Source organism: Theropithecus gelada, chromosome 1, assembly GCF_003255815.1.
Source record: "Theropithecus gelada isolate Dixy chromosome 1, Tgel_1.0, whole genome shotgun sequence".
Taxonomy (NCBI): Eukaryota; Metazoa; Chordata; class Mammalia; order Primates; family Cercopithecidae; genus Theropithecus; species Theropithecus gelada.
The window spans coordinates 43798043-43816013 of NC_037668.1; the positions used below are offsets into that span (position 1 = coordinate 43798043).

General features: G+C 56.0%; 1 protein-coding gene across 7 annotated transcripts in view; it reads right to left on the reverse strand.

Annotated features, from left to right (window-relative positions):
- Nucleotides 1-1175: 1175 nt before the first annotated feature.
- The window catches only part of ZBTB17 (zinc finger and BTB domain containing 17), a 34826-nt gene continuing 18030 nt past the window's right edge, over nucleotides 1176-17971 (reverse strand). For 2 of the 7 annotated variants that reach the window (XM_025376649.1, XM_025376642.1), the window contains 14 exons: nucleotides 7615-7821; nucleotides 6265-6453; nucleotides 5481-5621; nucleotides 5063-5188; nucleotides 4243-4499; nucleotides 4003-4145; nucleotides 3606-3906; nucleotides 3114-3201; nucleotides 2905-3021; nucleotides 2705-2825; nucleotides 2382-2512; nucleotides 1840-2049; nucleotides 1642-1752; nucleotides 1176-1563 (listed from right to left, as the gene is read on the reverse strand). In XM_025376649.1, the coding sequence (XP_025232434.1) occupies nucleotides 1280-1563; nucleotides 1642-1752; nucleotides 1840-2049; nucleotides 2382-2512; nucleotides 2705-2825; nucleotides 2905-3021; nucleotides 3114-3201; nucleotides 3606-3906; nucleotides 4003-4145; nucleotides 4243-4499; nucleotides 5063-5188; nucleotides 5481-5621; nucleotides 6265-6453; nucleotides 7615-7819 (2424 nt within the window). In that variant the 5' untranslated portion in view covers nucleotides 7820-7821 and the 3' untranslated portion in view covers nucleotides 1176-1279. Of the gene's footprint in view, nucleotides 1564-1641; nucleotides 1753-1839; nucleotides 2050-2381; nucleotides 2513-2704; nucleotides 2826-2904; nucleotides 3022-3113; nucleotides 3202-3605; nucleotides 3907-4002; nucleotides 4146-4242; nucleotides 4500-5062; nucleotides 5189-5480; nucleotides 5644-6264; nucleotides 6454-7614; nucleotides 7822-17971 lie in introns of all 7 variants that reach the window. The other 5 variants (XM_025376676.1, XM_025376659.1, XM_025376684.1 and 2 more) reach the window with 5 other exon arrangements.

Sequence of the window (17971 nt, forward strand, 5' to 3'; positions counted from 1 at the left end):
CTCACAGGTCCTAACTGGTTCTTAGGTAATGTGGAAGGCACTTCCAATTTTGATACAGAATATAACCACACCCCATGCCGTCTCAGAAACATCTTAGCAAGCTTTGGTTTCTTGTCTCTTGCCCCCTCTTCCCTTCTCCCAGTGTGAAACAGGCTGGCTCCTGCAGAGGCAGTGGCCTGCTGGGGCCCCTTGGGACTCATATGATCCTGTATCTGCCTCTAGACAGGAGGATGGGAGTTGGGGACGGGCTTCCCCTGCAGCTGGATCCGCTACAAGCTGTGGAGTTGGGGCAGGGACATGGGGACTACAAAGTTGGTGGTCTCACTTGCAATACCAATGGGCTCCTACAAATGGGCCTGTCCTGGTGTTGAGAAGATGGTATCCCCCTCTGAACGGTGGACCACAGGTGCCGGGGCCAACTGTAGGAAGGGAGTCGAGATGGTACCTCCTGACTCCTTGCTGACAGGAGTGAGAAAGCTGCTCCACCAGCTCCCTACCTCCTCATCAAAGCCCCTGGCTGCTCCTTCCTGTCCCTCTGGGCCCCCAGCCTGGTGGCAGAGATGCCATCTTTTGAACCTTCCCAAAAGATGATGGCACTGGCTTGGCCTTAGTCCTCAGGCCAGGTAACCCTGAAGCAAGTGTAGCATCCATCTGCTCCCCTAGGCCCATCAGAGCCAGGGCAGTGGCCTGGGCCTGGCACTCTCCTTGGCCTACCTGGCCACTCTGGCTGGAAGGACTCCTGAGCCAAGCCTGGCAGCAGTGGCCTATAAGCCAGGCTTGCTCTGGGTTGCCTGTGCCCTGGTAAGCAGTTGGTGGCCACCCCTACTGGTCCCTTCCCCAACTTCCCAACCTCTCCCCAAACGGCAGAAGGGGAGCAGGGTCATAGCTGTGGGGCGAGGGGAGGCCAGGCTGTAAAGATGAGCAGGTGAGAAGCCTCCAAACAAGATGGGATGAGGGCATGGGGCACGTGGTGCCGAGGTCTCTCCAGCCCGAGTACACTGCCCACTCCTCAACTTGGGGCAAAGCAGCCAGCCTGGCTCTGGTTCTAGTCGCATTCAGCAAGAGGGACGGGCTGACTTTCCCAGGAAGGCTGGTCCCTGGGTGGTACAGCCTTTCTGTGGCATCAGTTCTAGCTGCCAGCTCCCCACCCACCCCACAGGGACCTATAGGCAGCATTAGAAAATAATCCAATTTATTCTCTCTAGGGAAGAGACCACCCTTCCCAGTTCCAGGGTGCCATCCATCCTTAAATAAACAGTCAGGAGAAGGGGCCGCCAGCTCACTCGGCAGGCGGCGGACATTCAGGAGCTGTAGGGGAGGTCTCTGCCAGTGCGGGCTGGCCCTCGGCCCCATCCCGAGGGCGGAAGACCAGCTCCCCAGCCTGCAGCACCTGCCCAGCAGGCCACGTGCCACCTGGCCCATACTGCTGGTAGAAGTCCGCGTCTGTCTGGAACATGACCAGTGCCTGGGCTGTGTGGATTCGCACGTGCTGAGCCAGGCTGTTGGCATCCAGAAACTTGTCCCCACAGGAGTCACAGGCATAGAGGATGTGAGTGTTGGGGTCTGTGGAGGTGGGGCAGCAGTCAGAGTGGGAAGAACCCCGGGCTCTGCCCACATTCACACCCGGGTGGCCCCCCTCACCTTCCTCCTGCACTTGCTTCACAGCTTTGCTGATCTCGGCCTTCAGGACTTCCGTCTCATCGGCTGTCACTGCAGCTCCCACCGGCACCACTGCGGGCAGAGTCGCAGGGCCTAAGGTGAAGGCACGGGCACTGCCCCATCATCGCCACCCTGGCAGCAAGCTGCCTGTGACTTCCCTCTGCTGCCCACAGCCCGCACCTGTGAGCTGAGTGACGGCTGTCGCTGCCAGTGCCTCAGTGGCCAGCGTGACCATGTCATCCACAGTGACCACGCTGACTTCACTGCCCTCCTCGGGCTCCAGGATCTTGATGCCTGCCTTGCCCTGGTGCACCGTCTTCACGTGGGAGCGCAGGTTGTCTACCCGGTTGAAGCCACGCCCACACTTATCACACAGGTAAGGCTTCTCTCCTGGGGGAGCAAGGTTCTCTCTGGCGTTTGGGGAAGGGGCCACAGGAGTGGGGTGGGAGGCCCTCAATAACTCATTTGCTCAGCTAGCCTGTCTTTTACAGCAGGAGGTGCTCTGGGGCAGCCACCAGAGCTGCACAGGTACCTCTAGTGACACTGGCACCTCTGGAACCTCTAGGAAAATGGGGTCCTCGTTTGAACGGAACTGCCTTCAAGGCCACCTGCAGCAAGAGCTAGCACCCGAGGCTGGGGTCTGGGGGTCCCTTCCTTCCCCCTGCTCCCCACCTGGCAGCAGGGGCTGGGAAGGAACAGGCATGGCGGGGGCCACAGCTCACCAGTGTGGATGATGATGTGCTTGGACAGGTCCCCCACGTTCACGAAGGCCTTGCTGCACACGCTGCACTTGTGTGGACGGATGTTGTCGTGGTGGCGAATATGATTGGCCAACTGGCTGGACTGGACAAATCTGTGGGGCCACAGGGAGGGACTCGCATGGAACTGCCCCAACCTGGGCCTCCTGCCTCACCCTCTAGACTGAAAAGGACCCCTGGGACCAGAGCCTGGGGCGTGGGCAGCAGTCAGCCCAAGTCCCCAGTTTGTCTTCTGAGCCCCTCACTGTGGGGTGCCTGGGCAACGGGTGTGGGGGAGGGGGCAGGACCTCTTGCCGCAGCGCTCGCAGACGTAGGGCTTCTCCCCGGTGTGCTGGCGTACGTGGGCGATGAGGGAGCTGGCCTGGGTGAAGGCCTTACCGCACATCACACACTGGCACGGCTTCTCACCTGGGGACCGGGCAGAAGGTGTTGGTGCCTGCTCCTCCCCGTGACCTCCCAGCCCTGGGCATGGCTGCTCACCACCCACCTGTGTGAATGCGGACGTGCCGCTGCAGAGCGCCGGGGTCTGCAAACTGTCGCTGGCAGTGGATACACACGTAGGGCTTCTCCCCGCTGTGGATCCGAAGGTGCCGCTTCAGGTTCCCTGTGGCGAGACCGAGGGCGAACCTGGCGTGGGGCACCACCGGTGGCCGAGGAGCAGGGGTGTGAGGGCAGCCAGGGCAGCCCTGGCCCTACCTGAGGTGGTGAACTGCTTCCCACACTCTCGGCACTTGAGGGGCCCGTCAGCGATGTGGATCTTCAGGTGGGCCTTCAGGTTCCCTACCTGTGCCCAGGGAGGGGTCAGGGGGGCCACCCCACAGAGCTCGGCCCCGGGCCCCCTCACCTGCCCCTCCCACAAAGGAGCAATCGACTCTCAGGCTTGCCAGGGTCCGTGGAGAGCTCCATCTCTCCTGGGTTAGGAGAGGTCCCCGGTCCCAGCGGTGAGAGGTAAGCCTCCCCACCCCATTTTTTCAGAACCAAACCCCGCCCTGACTCGACCTGCCCTCCGCAGAGCAGCCGGGAGCTCCCCCGCGGGAGTGGCTCTCGCTGGGCCTGTTTCCTGGGTGAACAGGCTGATGAGCTCCTGGAGGCGGGACTGTGCTCCCCACCACCAACCCACCACGTGGCATGCAAGCGGCTGCGACCACCGGGGCTCCCAGGCGCTGGTTCCGGGAGGGGTCCACACACCTGGTTGAACTTCTTGTCGCAGTGTGGGCACTTGTGCTCCTTGTCCGTGTCGTGGGTCTCCAGGTGGCGCATCTTGGAAGTGGGGTCGGAGAAGGAGCGGCCGCAGTAGTCGCACTGGTATGGCTTCTCGCCGCTGTGCACCAGCTGGTGGCGCTTGAGGTTGCCCGAGGTGGTGAAGAGCTTGCCGCAGTCCTCGCAGCGGTAGCGCGCCTCGCCCGAGTGCCGCTTCTTGTGCAGGTTGAGCAGGCTGATGAGGCGGTAGCTCTTCCCGCACTCCTCGCAGCCGTAGGGCTTCAGAGGGCTGCAGGGCCAGAAGGCGACAGGAGGCAGGGCTCGCTGGGGCGTGAAAGGCCGGGCCTGGCAGGGGCCTGGTCAGGAGGCCGGCCTGGGGCAGTACCTGTGCGTCTTCTCATGGGCCTTGCAGGCCGCCGGGTCGGAAAAGGCCTTGCTGCACTCACGGCACGAGAAGGGCTTCTCCCCCGTGTGGATGCGGATGTGCCGCTTGAAGTTCCCCGTGTGCGTGAACTCCTTCCCACAGTCCTGCGGGTGCAGCAGGGAAACCGGGTGTGAGGGGCAGCTGGTGGGAGGCCGGAGGGGAGGGAGGCTGGCGGGGAGGGCTGGCCACACTCTCCCGCACCTCGCACTTGTGGATGACGGAGCCGTAGGCCTTGGACTCCGTGCGATCACCGTAGGTGCCTGAGCGCAGGCCCCGGGCCTCGGCGCCGAGCTCCTGCCCCGAGTCTGTGCCCGCTGACTCCTCGTTCTCGTTCTCCTCGGGGGCCTCTCCGTTCTCCAGCTGGGGACCCTCCTCCTTGACCTCAGCGGGCCCTGCGCCCTCCTCTTCTTGCTCCTCTTGCTCCTCTTCCCCTTTCCGGGCGGGCTCCACTTCCATTTCTGCGGAGAGAAGGGCAAGCACGGAGGCGCCTCAGAGGGCGCGGGGGCCTCGCAGCCAGGCCTGGGTCTGGACCCCACACGCAGCCCTCTCTGCCTGAGCGCCTGTCAGGGGCACCGGCAACATATGGAAGGGATAGTAAATGGCCCCAGCACTGGCCAAGGAAAGCCCCCGGGGGGCCTGTGAACTGGGTATTTGCTGCCTGGCGGATGCAGGTAGGCGGCTCAGCCAGCTGGGGTGGTGCTGTCGGCCAGCAGGCACTGGAGGGTTGCTGTGGGTGGGAAGGCACCCCTGTACGGTGCTCAAAGCTGGGAAGGAGCAGAAGCTCCAGGCCTTTGAAGGACGTGCCTGTGCTCACAGACACACGGCTAGCATGGTCAGCCAAGGAACGACCTCGAGACTCAAGAACATGCGAAGACCAAGGTGTCCCAAAGCTGAAGTGCATGGTGACTCCAAGTGGGACTGGCTGGAGGCAGGAGGAGAGAGGGAGGCCCCAGTGGGCAGTGGAGGCAGGGCCCTGGGAGGATGCACCAGGGAGGGCCTGGTCCTGGCTGGGCGGGGCTACCTTGCTCCGAGCTCTCGCACAAAGCAGCCTCAGCTTCTGCGGCAGCCATGCCACTAGTGGGGTCTGGCTTGAGCTCCACAGGCGGCGGCTCCCGGGGCGCATCGGCTTTCTCTGTCTGCTCTGCACCTGGGTGGGGGAAGCACCGGAGACTGGATTGCTACCCTCTCCCCAGGAGTCGGACACCTCTCCTGGACCAGCGAGCTGGTGGTGGCTGTGTATGGCCCAGGAGGGGAGGCCCCAGCACACCCCTAGCTAAGGCTGTTGTGTCTGCTCTGGCTGAAACAGACCCCCTGGGACATACAATAGGTCATTCTGGGTAACACAAGCTCAAGAGGTGCAGGTGCCCGTGCCACCTGCCCCAAGGCAGCCCTCACTACCCTGACAGGGCAGCCAGCTAGGTCCTCAGCATCTGACTCACCGCTGGCTGCGCTCTGGGCCTGACCGCCACGCTCCTCCTTGAGGTCCCTGCTGGGGCCTGTGGGTGCGCTGCGTCCCGCCTGCTCCAGCCTGCTCAGCGTGCTGGTGGCCGCCTTCTCCTCTTTAGCTCTCTTGTCCCCTCCTGGAGATGGTACAGGGCAGACCTGCCGTTTCCCATCAAGTGCCCGCCATTTGGAGGTGTGAGGTGGCCCAGAACTTGCTAGGTCTTCCTCGTCCTCCCTAGGGTACCTCTAAGTAGTGGTTTACTGATTTGTTCATTCACCAAATTATTCACAGGGCACCCACTCCATGCCAGCTGATGGCTGGGCAGTGGGAATACAACAGTGATGGTTCCTGCTTGTGTGGGACATGCAGACCTCATGTGTGCACTAACGGAGCTGATCAGAGGTCAGCACTAGGAAAGGGAGGAACGCGGCCTCTGGAAGTCTACAGCAAGGCACCTGGCCCATAGTGGGCATCTGAGGTCTTTATCTTAGCAGCTAAGGGGAGTGGAAGGAGGGGCTCAGGAGAATAGACCCACAGGAGGGTTTAGGAGCAAACCCTGCCCATGTGCAAAGGCAATGAACCAGGCACGGCTCCCGGGTGCTCTGTAGGGGAAAGGCAGGCAGAGAGGCCACCCTCAGACCTGAGGCAAACCCTCGCCAGCACCCACAACCGAGTCAGGGCCAGATGAGGAAACTGAGACCCAGAAAGTCAGAGGCAGAGCCCACGTCAAAAGCCAAGGTCTCTGGCCATCTGCTTGGGAGCAGCTGCCAATAACCTACCTTCTGTGGCCAAGGCCTCCGCATTTCCCCCAGGGCTGGTAGCTGGCTCAGCAAGTGACTTGAGGGCATGGCAGGCCGTGATGATGTCCTGCATTTGGAGGAAGGTGGCCACGGCCAGCACATCATCCACGTTCTCAGGGCTCAGGCTCAGCTTGGCCGTGTACATAAACTCCAGCACCTGCCCCAGGCCTGCCGAGGACAGGACAGCTGTCAGAGACCCACCTCAAGATCCGGCACCGGCAGCCTGCCCCACCACTCCACCCAGCAGCAGGACGCAGGGATTTAGGAACAGCTGAGTGGCAAGCCTGCATCGCCCCATCTCCTGTGTGGGGAGGAGGCAGGTAACCTGGAGGATCTCAGCACTGCCAACAGCCTTGAAAAGAAGTGCTCACTGAGGGTCTCAATGCCTGCTCTGCACAGAGAACAGGTGTGAACGCCTGCCCTGCACAGAGGACAGGAGGTGTGAATGCCCGCACTGCACAGGGAACAGAAGGTGCGACTGTCCACCCTGCATGGAGGAGGATGGGCGGTGAATGCCACCCACGTGTGGAGAAAAGGAGGTGTGAATATGCACCCTGCACAGAGGACAGGGTATAAACGCCCACACTGCACAGAGGACAGAGTGTGAATGCCTGCCCTGGACGAGGACAGAGGTGTGAATGCCCACCCCGCATTGAGGAGAGATGGTGTGAACACCTGCCCTCCACACCCTCTACTTGGCCGCTACACTTTGCCAGCAGAGGACACTCCAACCTGACTTTCATCAGGGCTCTGCTACCAACTCTGTATCTGACTGACCTCCAGGCCAGTCACTGACCTCTTTGGATCTCAGTTTCCACATCTATAAAATGGGAGAATAATACCTTCTCATGGCATGTCATGCCAGTCTGGGTTGGAAGTCCGAATCCAGGACCAGTTCCTTCCACAACCCCAAGGTCTTCCTGACACTGCTCCCAGCCCCTAGGCCTTCCCCATCACCTCTCCCCAAACTTCTAGTTAGCACTGGGGTAGATGCTTCAGGACTGACTCTCCCATGGAAAGGGGCCAGAGAGCATAGAGTCTGCCTGCTCTCCGCCCTTCCCAATGAGGCTTTTCCTGTGTTCACTGCAGCCTAGAGCTCATCATGAGCCTTTCCTGCCAGTTCTCCCCTTACCACTCCACTCCCAATCAAGACACGTCCCCGAAAGGTGGGAGGAACTTAGTACTGACATGCTCATGGCCTGAAGCCTGTGCGGGAGGCCTGTTGCATCCCACAGCCTGCAGGTGCTGCCCCTGGAGGGTCTAGCATGGCACAGGGCCAGCCATAGCTTCTGGCCCTCAGCAAGCTCAGCCCCAGCCCTGACGGGGTACCTGCCGCGTTACTGATGTCCAGGTGCACCACGTCCTTCTGGTCCACAAAGAGCATCTTGAAGTACTCGCTGCAGGCCGCCAGCACTGCTTTATGAGCCTTAAAGTGAACACCGTCCACCACAAAGGTGCAGTCACAGAGAAGCCCCAGCTGCCGCTGCTGGTTCAGCTGTTCCAAGACGTGCTGGCTGTGCTGGGGAAAGTCCATGGCTGCAGAAAGCCAAAGAGCGTTGGGGTTAGTATGGAGAAAGGACCTCAGACACACTCAGTCATTCCCAAACTCCCAGGCAAGCACCAGGGAGAAGACAGAATGAAAACAAGTGAGGGCATTTCTGCCACAAAAGGGCAATTCACTCCAGATACCCCCTGCAAACCCAACTCAACCAACTGGTGGTTCCTGGATTCCTGGGTTTACTGGCCAGGAAAAGTGGCCCAAACCAAAAAGCACTGGGGCACCAACACGAGGCAGCCGCCTCCGTATCCAGCCTGGTAATGACATGAAACAGTCAAAAAAGGGAACAAACACAGAAAACTGAAATGTGTCATCATTTCAAAAATGAAGACGTGGTCACTTTAACATTTGTTACTAAAAGAATGCATGACAATCTCAGAATAAAGGACAGATGTTTCCATTGTTTTAAGAAAACTTTCCTATCTTGTTATTTTTCTCATTCTCTCATGGACAGGTGAAGACAAGACGGTGTTTCATCAGCCGGCGTTGCAGAGCTTGGCCCTCTCAGGCTCTGCGCATACCCCATCCCCCGCCAAAGCCTAGCTCTCCCTCTCTTTCCAACTCATGGGAACTACCTAGAGTTGCAGTCTTCTGACTCTAGAAACCTGTGTCCTGGTGGCCATCCCAGGAGAAACAACTTTGATCCTGACACCAAGAGCTGCTGACCTGGCCACAACTTCTCTGTCAAGGGCCTCACTTAATGCCTGGAAATCCCACAAGTGAAAATGCTCAGGAAAATTCCATGGCCCGGTGCCGAGCAGTCTTGAACTGCACAAGCCGTGACTAAGTAACTATCTAAAACAGCTCTCCCTCCCGCCTCACCACCACCCAGAGTCGGCGTCAACATCAGCAATTGTCTAGGGAAAATAAGCAGGCCCTCTTTTCTAGAAAGAACCCATTTCAGAATGTTTGAACAGAAAAATCAACACCCACTGTCTGGGGCCACATTAGACATATTCAACTGGGCACGGCTGTCACGCCCTGGCCCAGGATCTGCTAAGGGGCAGTGAGTTCTCTGCCTACTCCTCCTCTTCTCTGAGGCCTGAGTCGGCACGGGGCTGGACCCCTGCTTCTGGGCAGCTGAGAGGGACACTTTGAGGCTCTCTGCCCCAGCTTGGGTGCTCCCCAGACATCAGCATCTTGGGGGTGAATCACCGCGGCAGCTCTGAAGCTGCCGTGGCCATGCATGGCTGTCGGGCTGTGATGAGTCGCAGAGGAAGCCACACCCCTCACACCAGCATAGGTCGGCCTTGAAGGGCGCCAAGGCCCCCTACCATGTGATGTCTGGAAACTTTTCACAAGTGGGGGTATCTGCTGAGGGGGGGAAGTGATGCAACAAATAACGGGGAGCATGGCAGTGGCAACAGGCATGAGCCGCAGCGCACCAGCCTCCGAGCCACAAGTTCAGCACTGCGGCTGCTGCCGGAGACCCAAAAACGGCCGTTCCCTCCCCCTACACATCTCCGCCCCGGCTTCGGCTCTCTCAGTGACATTCCTAAATGGCTGCGGCTGGAGCCCTAAATGTAAGCACTGGAGAGCCAGGGCCAGCCCCGAAATCAGGAGGTAAGGCCCTGGGGCAGCTGGCCCCGCACCAAAGCCAAGTGGCTGGCAGCCGCACACGGCCACCTGGAGCATAGTATAGAGGCCTTTCTTTCCTGTCCTCAGTCCCTGGAAGCAGCAGGTTCCCATCTGTGACCTGAAGGAACACAAGGGAGAATCGTGGCTGCGCTGCTCCTATGCACTGGACGTGGGGAGGCACCAATGTCCAGCTTGTGGATCAAGACCTCAAGGGCACAAAGGGCAATGTGAGTGCAGAAGGAACCAAAGGTAGGGGCGAGGTGGGCCCAGGCCACATCAACCCTAGAGCTGTCTTCTCCTGGCTGTGGAAAAGGTCACGCGAGCACACAGGTGTGTGGGTGGCAAGCCCTGGGCCTCAATTGCTAGTCACCCCCTACATACCCAGGAGCCCCAAGTGCAGAAGAGGGGAATACCAGGGCCCACACAGGGCAAAATCCTCAACTGGCTTCAGAAGCAGCCCATCTGGAACTTGCAAGTGAGGCCCAACCCTTCTCTCCTGGCTGTGTGCCCGGCTTCCTCACCTTCCCCAGGAGCCAACCTGAAACTTAAGCCATCCAGGTGCTAAAACAACCTGGGGAGCATCAGCTGAACCCCCAGAGGTACAGACAACCCTCTAGCAGGAAAACCATCTGACCTGCCAGGAAGAGACAAGTGAGAAGACTGCTGGCCAAGGGGAGGGACAGGATCAATCCGCCTGTCTGGGCCGGAGTCTGGGATGATCCTCCCTGTGGCCAGGTGCCCTGGGGCTTCCTGGCAAGCACAGCCCCGCCCAGCCATACAGCTATCCTGGGACTGGATGGAGGGATGGATGGATGGATAAGCTTGACAGATTAGGTAAGACACATTCGCTAGATAATAAAATAGTTAAGGCCCTGAGGACATACCACCACCCGCCAAGAGAGCAGCTCTGTGCCCATGAGCAACGTTCACTTTTCCAATGCAAGATGCCCACCCAGAAGTGGGCTCCTCCCACACATGGTGTTAGGAGGAGAAACAGAGGCGTCTGTAATCCTCTGAGGCTGCTCCAACAGAGACATGCACCAAAAGGGAAGAAAACAGGAGAAATGATAAGAGGTAGGGAGGAAGAAGTGAAGATGGGCAAAGTAAGGGAAGGAAAGGAGAGGGGAAGGAAGGAAGGGAGAGAGGGAGGGAGGGAGGGGCCCTGTACCCACAGAGAGATCAGTGGCAGCTGAAATGCACTTACCAGTACGATCTGGGACTGGCCTCCCAGGGGTGCAAGAGCAGCTCGAGGGGGCCAGGAGGGGGCGGACCAAGTGCTAAATGGTGTCACCCGCAGAACTGTGTCACCGTGGACTTTACAACCTGAGCCCCACCCTCATGGGGCAAGTGGAGCTCAGGGTCCCCCAGGCTGTTCCCCAGCCGGGAAGCTTGAACAGCCCCTCTCTCAAGGCCCCTGGTGAGATGGGAGGTATGGCCAGCTGGGTCCTTCCCTCAGAGGGGCTGAGCTAGAACTAGGCAGTCCTCCACCTCCAACCCACGCGAACTGCTCTGGAGGGATCACCAGCCTGTGTCCTAGTTCCTCTCTTATCTGTTCCTCAGCCACAGGAACCCAGCAGGATGGCCAAGCTTGGATGGACACAGGAAAAGGGTCTGGGAGTGAAGGGGCGTGCAGGTCCTAGGAGCATATCGCCTCCTAAGTACATGCTAGGAGGTGCTGTCTGAGGAGACGTTAACCACAGTAATCAGATCAACAGCCAGCTGCTCCCCATCACCTGTGCGGGCACAGACGGTGAAGAAATACTGTTCCCACCAGGCAGCCTGCCCCCACCCCACCCTTGGAATACGGTGACCATTGCTCAAGCACAAGTGTCAAGGTCTGTGGTCTCTACTTCATCTTGCGTGATGGGCGATAAATACGGGCACTAGTTAAAGCGACTTCTAAGGAAGATCCGAAAACCTTAGACCCACGGAAAACGCCAACAGAACAAGACCACAGAGCCCAGCAGCCCAGAGTCCTCACTTTAGATGCAGACTGACCTGACCACCCCCTCACAACGTCTTGGCTGCAATCGGGCACCTTTTCCGAACACCTCCAGTCACTCAGTTTTTCTCCCTGACCTCGGGTGTCAGAGCTGGGATGCTGTCCTGATGACCAAAAGCTTAGCTGGACACAGAGCCCTGGGTTCCCTCACAAGGAATTCACTGAGGAACAAAAAAGTGAGGCACTGAGGACACCTGCAGTGTGAGTCCGGACAAGCACACTGACACAGCGGAACGGACGCAGCGGAACTGACACGGCGGAACAGACGTGGACCATGTAGGGCCCCTCTCAGGATGGCCAGCAATTCTTCCCCTGCCAGGGCCACCAAGCCTCCCATGGAGAGACGGTGTCTCTTTCCCTTCCACTGGAATCTGGATGGTCCAATGACGACTCTGACCATCAGGATGCAGGGACTGTGCCAATTCCAGACCTAAAGCTAAAGAAGCCTGGAAGATCCTGCTCTGGCTCCTGGGAACCCAGTCACCGAGCTGGAGCAAAGTCCAGGCTCCCGTGTGAGTGGGAAACACATGGAGGGGCTCTGGGGAGAGGGCACGCGGAGAAAAGCAGAGAGGCCTCTGACAGCACCAACGCTCTGTGGCGAGGGACACACTTTCCTGGACCTCCCAGCCCAGCTGCTCGCTGCTGCACGCACGGCCTCAACCAGCACCTCGGAGCAAGCGACTGCCCGTTCATCCATAAAACTGTAAGAAATACTGACTCACTGATGACTTATGCCACTGGGTTTTGGGGTGGTGTGCTGTGCAGCAAGAGATAGGAGACAGACGGTAAAACTATACAGAAAAGGAAGTGATTAAGCCACGGGTTCAGGATGCCGGTGCTCCCTGGGCGGGGGAGGGTAAGCAGGGGACTTCTGAGATCCTGGAAGCGTTTTCTTTCTTTACTTGGAGGCCCCTGGATTTATTACTTAAACTAAACGTGTATATTTCATGTACATTTACATGAAAACTATTTCAATTTTTTTTAAAAAATCATTATTTTTTTGTAGAGGCAGGATTTTACCATGTTGCCCAGGCTGGTCTCAAACTCCTGAGCTCAAACAATCTGCCTACCTTGGCCTTCTAAAGTGCTGGGATTACAGGTGTGAGCCACTGCACCCAGTCATTTTTCAAAAATTGTAGTAAGAAAAAGTGAGATTCAGTTGCCAGATTTGATCCAGTCATGGCATGGAGTGTGCAGGCCAAGGCTGGGGTGCTCCCAACCACACTCCCGGCCATGCTCACCAGGGCTGCCTTGAGGCCCAGCATGGCAGCGAGGGTCAGAGGAGCTAAGAGAGCCACCAAGGCTCCTGTGAGTGGGATTCAGAAGGGCTGGCCCCAGAAAGCACAACCCATTGCATCTGTCTTGCAGTTCCAAAGCACCATAGGCTGCTGAGTAAGAAAGGTTTCTGTCTGGGCCATGAAATCCACTCTGGTGCCAAGTTCCACATTGCTGCCTCCACGACGCAGGGATTCCAGTGGCAGCTGAGCCCCGTGGAAGCAGCAGAGCCTCCTGGGACAGGCCAAGCAGGATCTGGATCCGGGTTCCACCAGCCACTCGCAGGTGATCTCCAGCAAAGCTTCTCCAATGGCCAACGGGGCTAATGGTATGACTTCCTTTGTGACAGGATTAAATTAAGTAACATATGTCAAGGCCCGGTACAGTGCCCGGCACATCGTAAGCATGCAGCAAACTACTGTGACCAGGAAGCACAGATGCACATGATAGTTCTGTTTTTTTAGGCCAAAGACTTTATCAGATGGTTTCTATATACCCCTTTACGCTGGGCATACTGGGTGTGTTTGAAAACTATGTGGTGACTTGACCTTGTTAAGAGGTTGTAATCATAACCCATTACTCCTAAATGCAATCTGGAAAAATCCCAGAGTACAATTAGCATGAAGAGAGGGAGGAAGTGACGGGAGGGGCACTGAGTGGAGAGATATCTAGAGCTATTGTCTCTGCCAGGAGGCACTTTATATTGAACAACTGTTCTGTTAAACCCCAAGGGTGCTCCCAGGCGAAGGCTGGAGTGCAGGCCCAGAGCGCTAAGTGGCCCCAGAGAGCACAGCTCCATCTCAGAGTCAAATGGACACCTGTCAAACATGAAATGTTACCCAGGTTATTAGTGTGCACTAAACTACCTGCAGGGTTTCCACACTGCCGCAAAGGGAAGCCATTCAGCCAGGAAGCAACTGGCCTACCATAGGGAGACACTGATCTTCACAAACAACAGTCCCCGGCTCCCAGAATAAGCTGCACCCAGCTATGAGCCTTGTCATGAGCCATCTCGTGTCCAGGTGCTTGAGGAACCTACGGGCACGTGAGAAGGATCACCATTTGGCTTCCAGTTGCTCAGCATTCTTGATTTTCTAGAAATACAGGTGGATCAACATAAACTTCCGAAGGAGCCAGGTACAATGGCCCACGCCTGTAATCCCAGCACTTTAGGAGGCCAAGGCAGGACTGTGGGAGGTTTGAGACCAGCCTAGGCAACATGGTACAACCCTGTCTCTACAAAAGAAATTTAAAAACTACCTGAGTGTGGTGGCACACACCTGTGGTACCAGCTACTCAGGAGGCTGAGACAGGAGGATAGATTAAGCCTAGGAGGTCGAGGCTGCAGTGAGCTGTGATTGTGCCACTGCACTCCAGCCTGGGCGATGGAGCAAGACCCTGTCTCAAAAAAACAAATAAAAAACTTCTGGCCAGGCGCGGTGGCTCACGCCTATAATCCCACTTTGGGAGGCCGAGGCTGGTGGATCACTTGAGGTCAGGAGTTTGAGGCCAGCCTGGCCAACATGGCAAAACCCCATTTCTACTAAAAATACAAAAATTAGCCAGGTGTGGTGATGCGTGTCTATAGTCCCAGCTACTCAAAAGGCTGAGGCAGGAGAATCACTTGAACCCGGGAAGCGGAGGTAACAGTGAGCCAAGATTGCACCACTGCACTCCAGCCTGGGTGACAGAGTGAGACTCTGTCTCCAAAAACAAACAAACAAATGAAAACTTCCAAGAAAATGGAACTTCATACCAGGCCAGGCTTGTGAGCATGAAACCTACCTGCCCAACCCCACCAACCACCCCAGTTTGACAACACATTCCTTTGAGTGCAAGGGATGGCAGAAAAGCAAAGATGAACAAAACCAACCCTGCTGGCACGTTCCTCCTCACCCAGCAAACACTCTTCTTGTATTAAGATTGGATTTCTCAAACTTCTAAAATCACTTTCTCCTTTAGATAAACATACAAATCTTGGCCCCTCCCGACAACCCAATTCTGATATTTCCGCTGGAGAGTGCCCATTCCAAGCTTAAGAATCACTGCTATCTCTACACACTCCCAACAGCCAAGGTTCAGCAGTATTTTCAGAAGTTTGTATGTATGATTAAAAAAAAAGAAAAAACAGATTTTTTTAAATCTTAAAAATGTGTAAATATAAAATGAAATGACAATGCTGACTTTGCTTTTCAAACTATACAACTACTGCTACCTTTCAGATTTAGGCCAGGTGCAATGGCTCACACCTGTAATTCTAGTACTTGGGGAGGCCGAGGCTGGAGGATCACTTGAGGCCAGAAACTTGAGACCAGCCTGGGCAACATAGTGAGACCCCATCTCTACAAAATAAAAATTAAAATATTAGCTGGACGTGAGCTATGACTGCACCACGGCACTCCAGCCTAGGTGACAGAGGGAGACCCTATCAACATCAACGACAAAAGTTTAGCCACACTTTTGAGGGGGCAGACACCCCCCTGCCTGATCCCTGATGGACCCCAGTGCTCTAGGACTATGCATGAAAGGGAAGGCTGGCAGGCCCTGAAAAAGAGCTGTCCAGGATTCCAGCAGCCCAGGCCAGCTTAGAATCCACTACGCTGGTATGCGCTCCAGGGACTTGTAAAGCTCAACACAGGGTAAATTAAGGGGCCTTCCTGCCAAAAAGACAAAATCACGACATGTAGGACTTGGGCAGTACCTGATCATTCCCCAAGGCACATACACCCATTAGCCACAAACACTTCAAGTGTCAAGCAAGGGCACTGACACTGCCTTAAATGACACAATGTGTCACCCCCTCTCTCCTACCAGTTTAATAAACTCACTGCAAGGTGGGGCTCCTTATTTCTTCCTTACAGCTGTTTATAGCACGTTACCCAGAACCCTGCTCTCAAGTGGTTACAGATCAAATGGGGAATAGGCCTGTTGAGAGCAGAGATCCCTGGCCTTTTTGAGAATGACTAACTCAATGTCAAAGTATTTCCTAGACCCTTATGAAATGACAGCTGTACTTCTGGTACAACTTGTTAACTGAGAAAATAGAAGCCACTATGAAAAAGTGAATGCCCATTCTATCAATCATAAAGGCATTTGAGCAACAATTCTATGTACATGGATAAGAAATTTCCCCAATATAGAGAAAATCAGTGGGTGATACAGCTGCTCATCGGCTCATAATTACTGATTGCCCTTTAGGGGTGCTCAGCCTATAAATTAGGAAACAGATACATATAGAGAGAAGACTAATGAATTTCACAAACGTCTAATGAGTCTACCTTGTGTTTGTCCTAGGTACTATGTTAGAGCTTCGAACTGAGTGGGGAAGACAGGTAATAAATGGGTATAATAAACAATGGCAGCTACCAAGTGCTGTGGAGAAACTAAAACAAGCTGAGCAGATCGAGAGGCAGGGGCTGTTTACTATTTAAGAAAGGAGGCGGCCGGGTGCGGTGGCTCACGCCTGTAATCCCAGCACTTTGGGAGGCTGAGGCGGGTGGATCATGAGGTCAGGAGTTCAAGACCAGCCTGGCCAACATAGTAAAAAACCCCATCTCTACTAAAAATACAAAAAATTAGCTGGGCATGGTGGTGGGTGCCTGTGATCCCAGCTACTCAAGAGGCTGAGGCAGACGAATTGCTTGAACCTGGGAGGCTGAGGTTGCAGTGAGCTAAGATCGCACCACTGTATTCCAGCCTGGGTGATAGTGAGAGACTCCTCAAAAAAAAAAAAAGAAAGAAAGAAAGAAGAAGAAAGGAGGCAAGGGGGACCTCAGAGGAGGTGGCATTTAAGCAAAGACCTGAATGAGGTGTAAGAGTGAGCCAGGCCACGTATGCCCAGGGACCATCACAGACACGAGGAAGAGCAGATGCAAAATCCCTGAGGCGGGCATGACCTTGGCACAGGGGCCGGTGTGTCTGGAGAGGAGAAGATGTGTGGCACAGGGGCCGGTGTGTCTGGAGAGGAGGAGGTGTGTGGCACAGGGGCCGGTGTGTCTGGAGAGGAGGAGATGTGTGGCACAGGGGCCGGTGTGTCTGGAGAGGAGGAGGAGATGTGTGGCACAGGGGCCGGTGTGTCTGGAGAGGAGGAGGAGGTGTGTGGCACAGGGGCCGGTGTGTCTGGAGAGGAGGAGGTGTGTGGCACAGGGGCCGGTGTGTCTGGCCGGTGTATGTGCACAAGAATGAGAGCAGAGGGGGCTGAGCTCGCCCAGGCTCACAGGGGCACAGCGGACTCTGGATTTCTTCTAAGTGCACTGGGATGCCTTGGGAGTGACGAAGACTGACAGAAAAGAGCAGAAGAGTGAGGTTCCTAAAAGGCCCCTCTGACTGCAGTGCACAGACAGACGGCAAGAAGGCTTAGTGGGGGCCCCAGTTAGGCTACTACAGTAGAGAAGAGATAGCAGTGGCCTCACCAAGGAGGTAGGAAACAGGCGAGAAGCGGTTAGATTAGGAATATGTTTTGGCAGAGCTGATCAAGCAGATGTGCGTTGTGACAGAAGGAAAGGAGTCAAGGATGACACTAAGATCTGTGCCCGGAGACACTGGCCCAGTGGCGGTGCCGCTTCCAGACAGGAGGAGGAGTGGCAGGAGGAGACTCCGTGGGGGGAATCGGAGTTCTGTTCTGGCCAATTACAGCTGAGATGTCTTGTAGAGACATCTCAAGACATCTTGTAGAGATGGTAATTAAAGCCATAAGGTGGAACAAGATATCCATGGAAGCAGGTATTGGATAAACAAGAGAAGAAACCAATGGACTCAGAATCCCAGCTCCAAACTTAACACAGTGACCTCAGGCAAGCATCTCTGAGTTTTAAACTGCTCACCTGTAAAACAGGAAAACCACCATAAATACGAGCGTTCAATGAGACAACAAGCAGATAGGAAGTGTTGCCCAAATATTGGCAAAAGTGGAATTAGATATTACTTCTCTAACACAGCTCTGTGACTGATACACAGTTAAAACAAAAGGGAAATGATCAACTAATAAAACAAAAACAAACCAGATGATCCCAAGTGGCCTCTCCGTACCAGGGCAGCACAGGGCTCCTGCCAAAGAGGACAGCAGCTGGCCAAAGCCTTGGGAGGGCAGCTGACGGAAGCCAACAGAACCGCAGCCTGGTCCAGTACGACAAAAAAAGTGCACAGGTGTTGCTTCTCTCTGGCTGCAGGCTTCCACCGTCAGGCCTTTGTTATGGTGCAGCTTAGGGCAGAAGGCCTGGGAACTCAAGTTCAATATAGAAGGATTCGGGGGTCCAATCTCCATAATTGGTGGG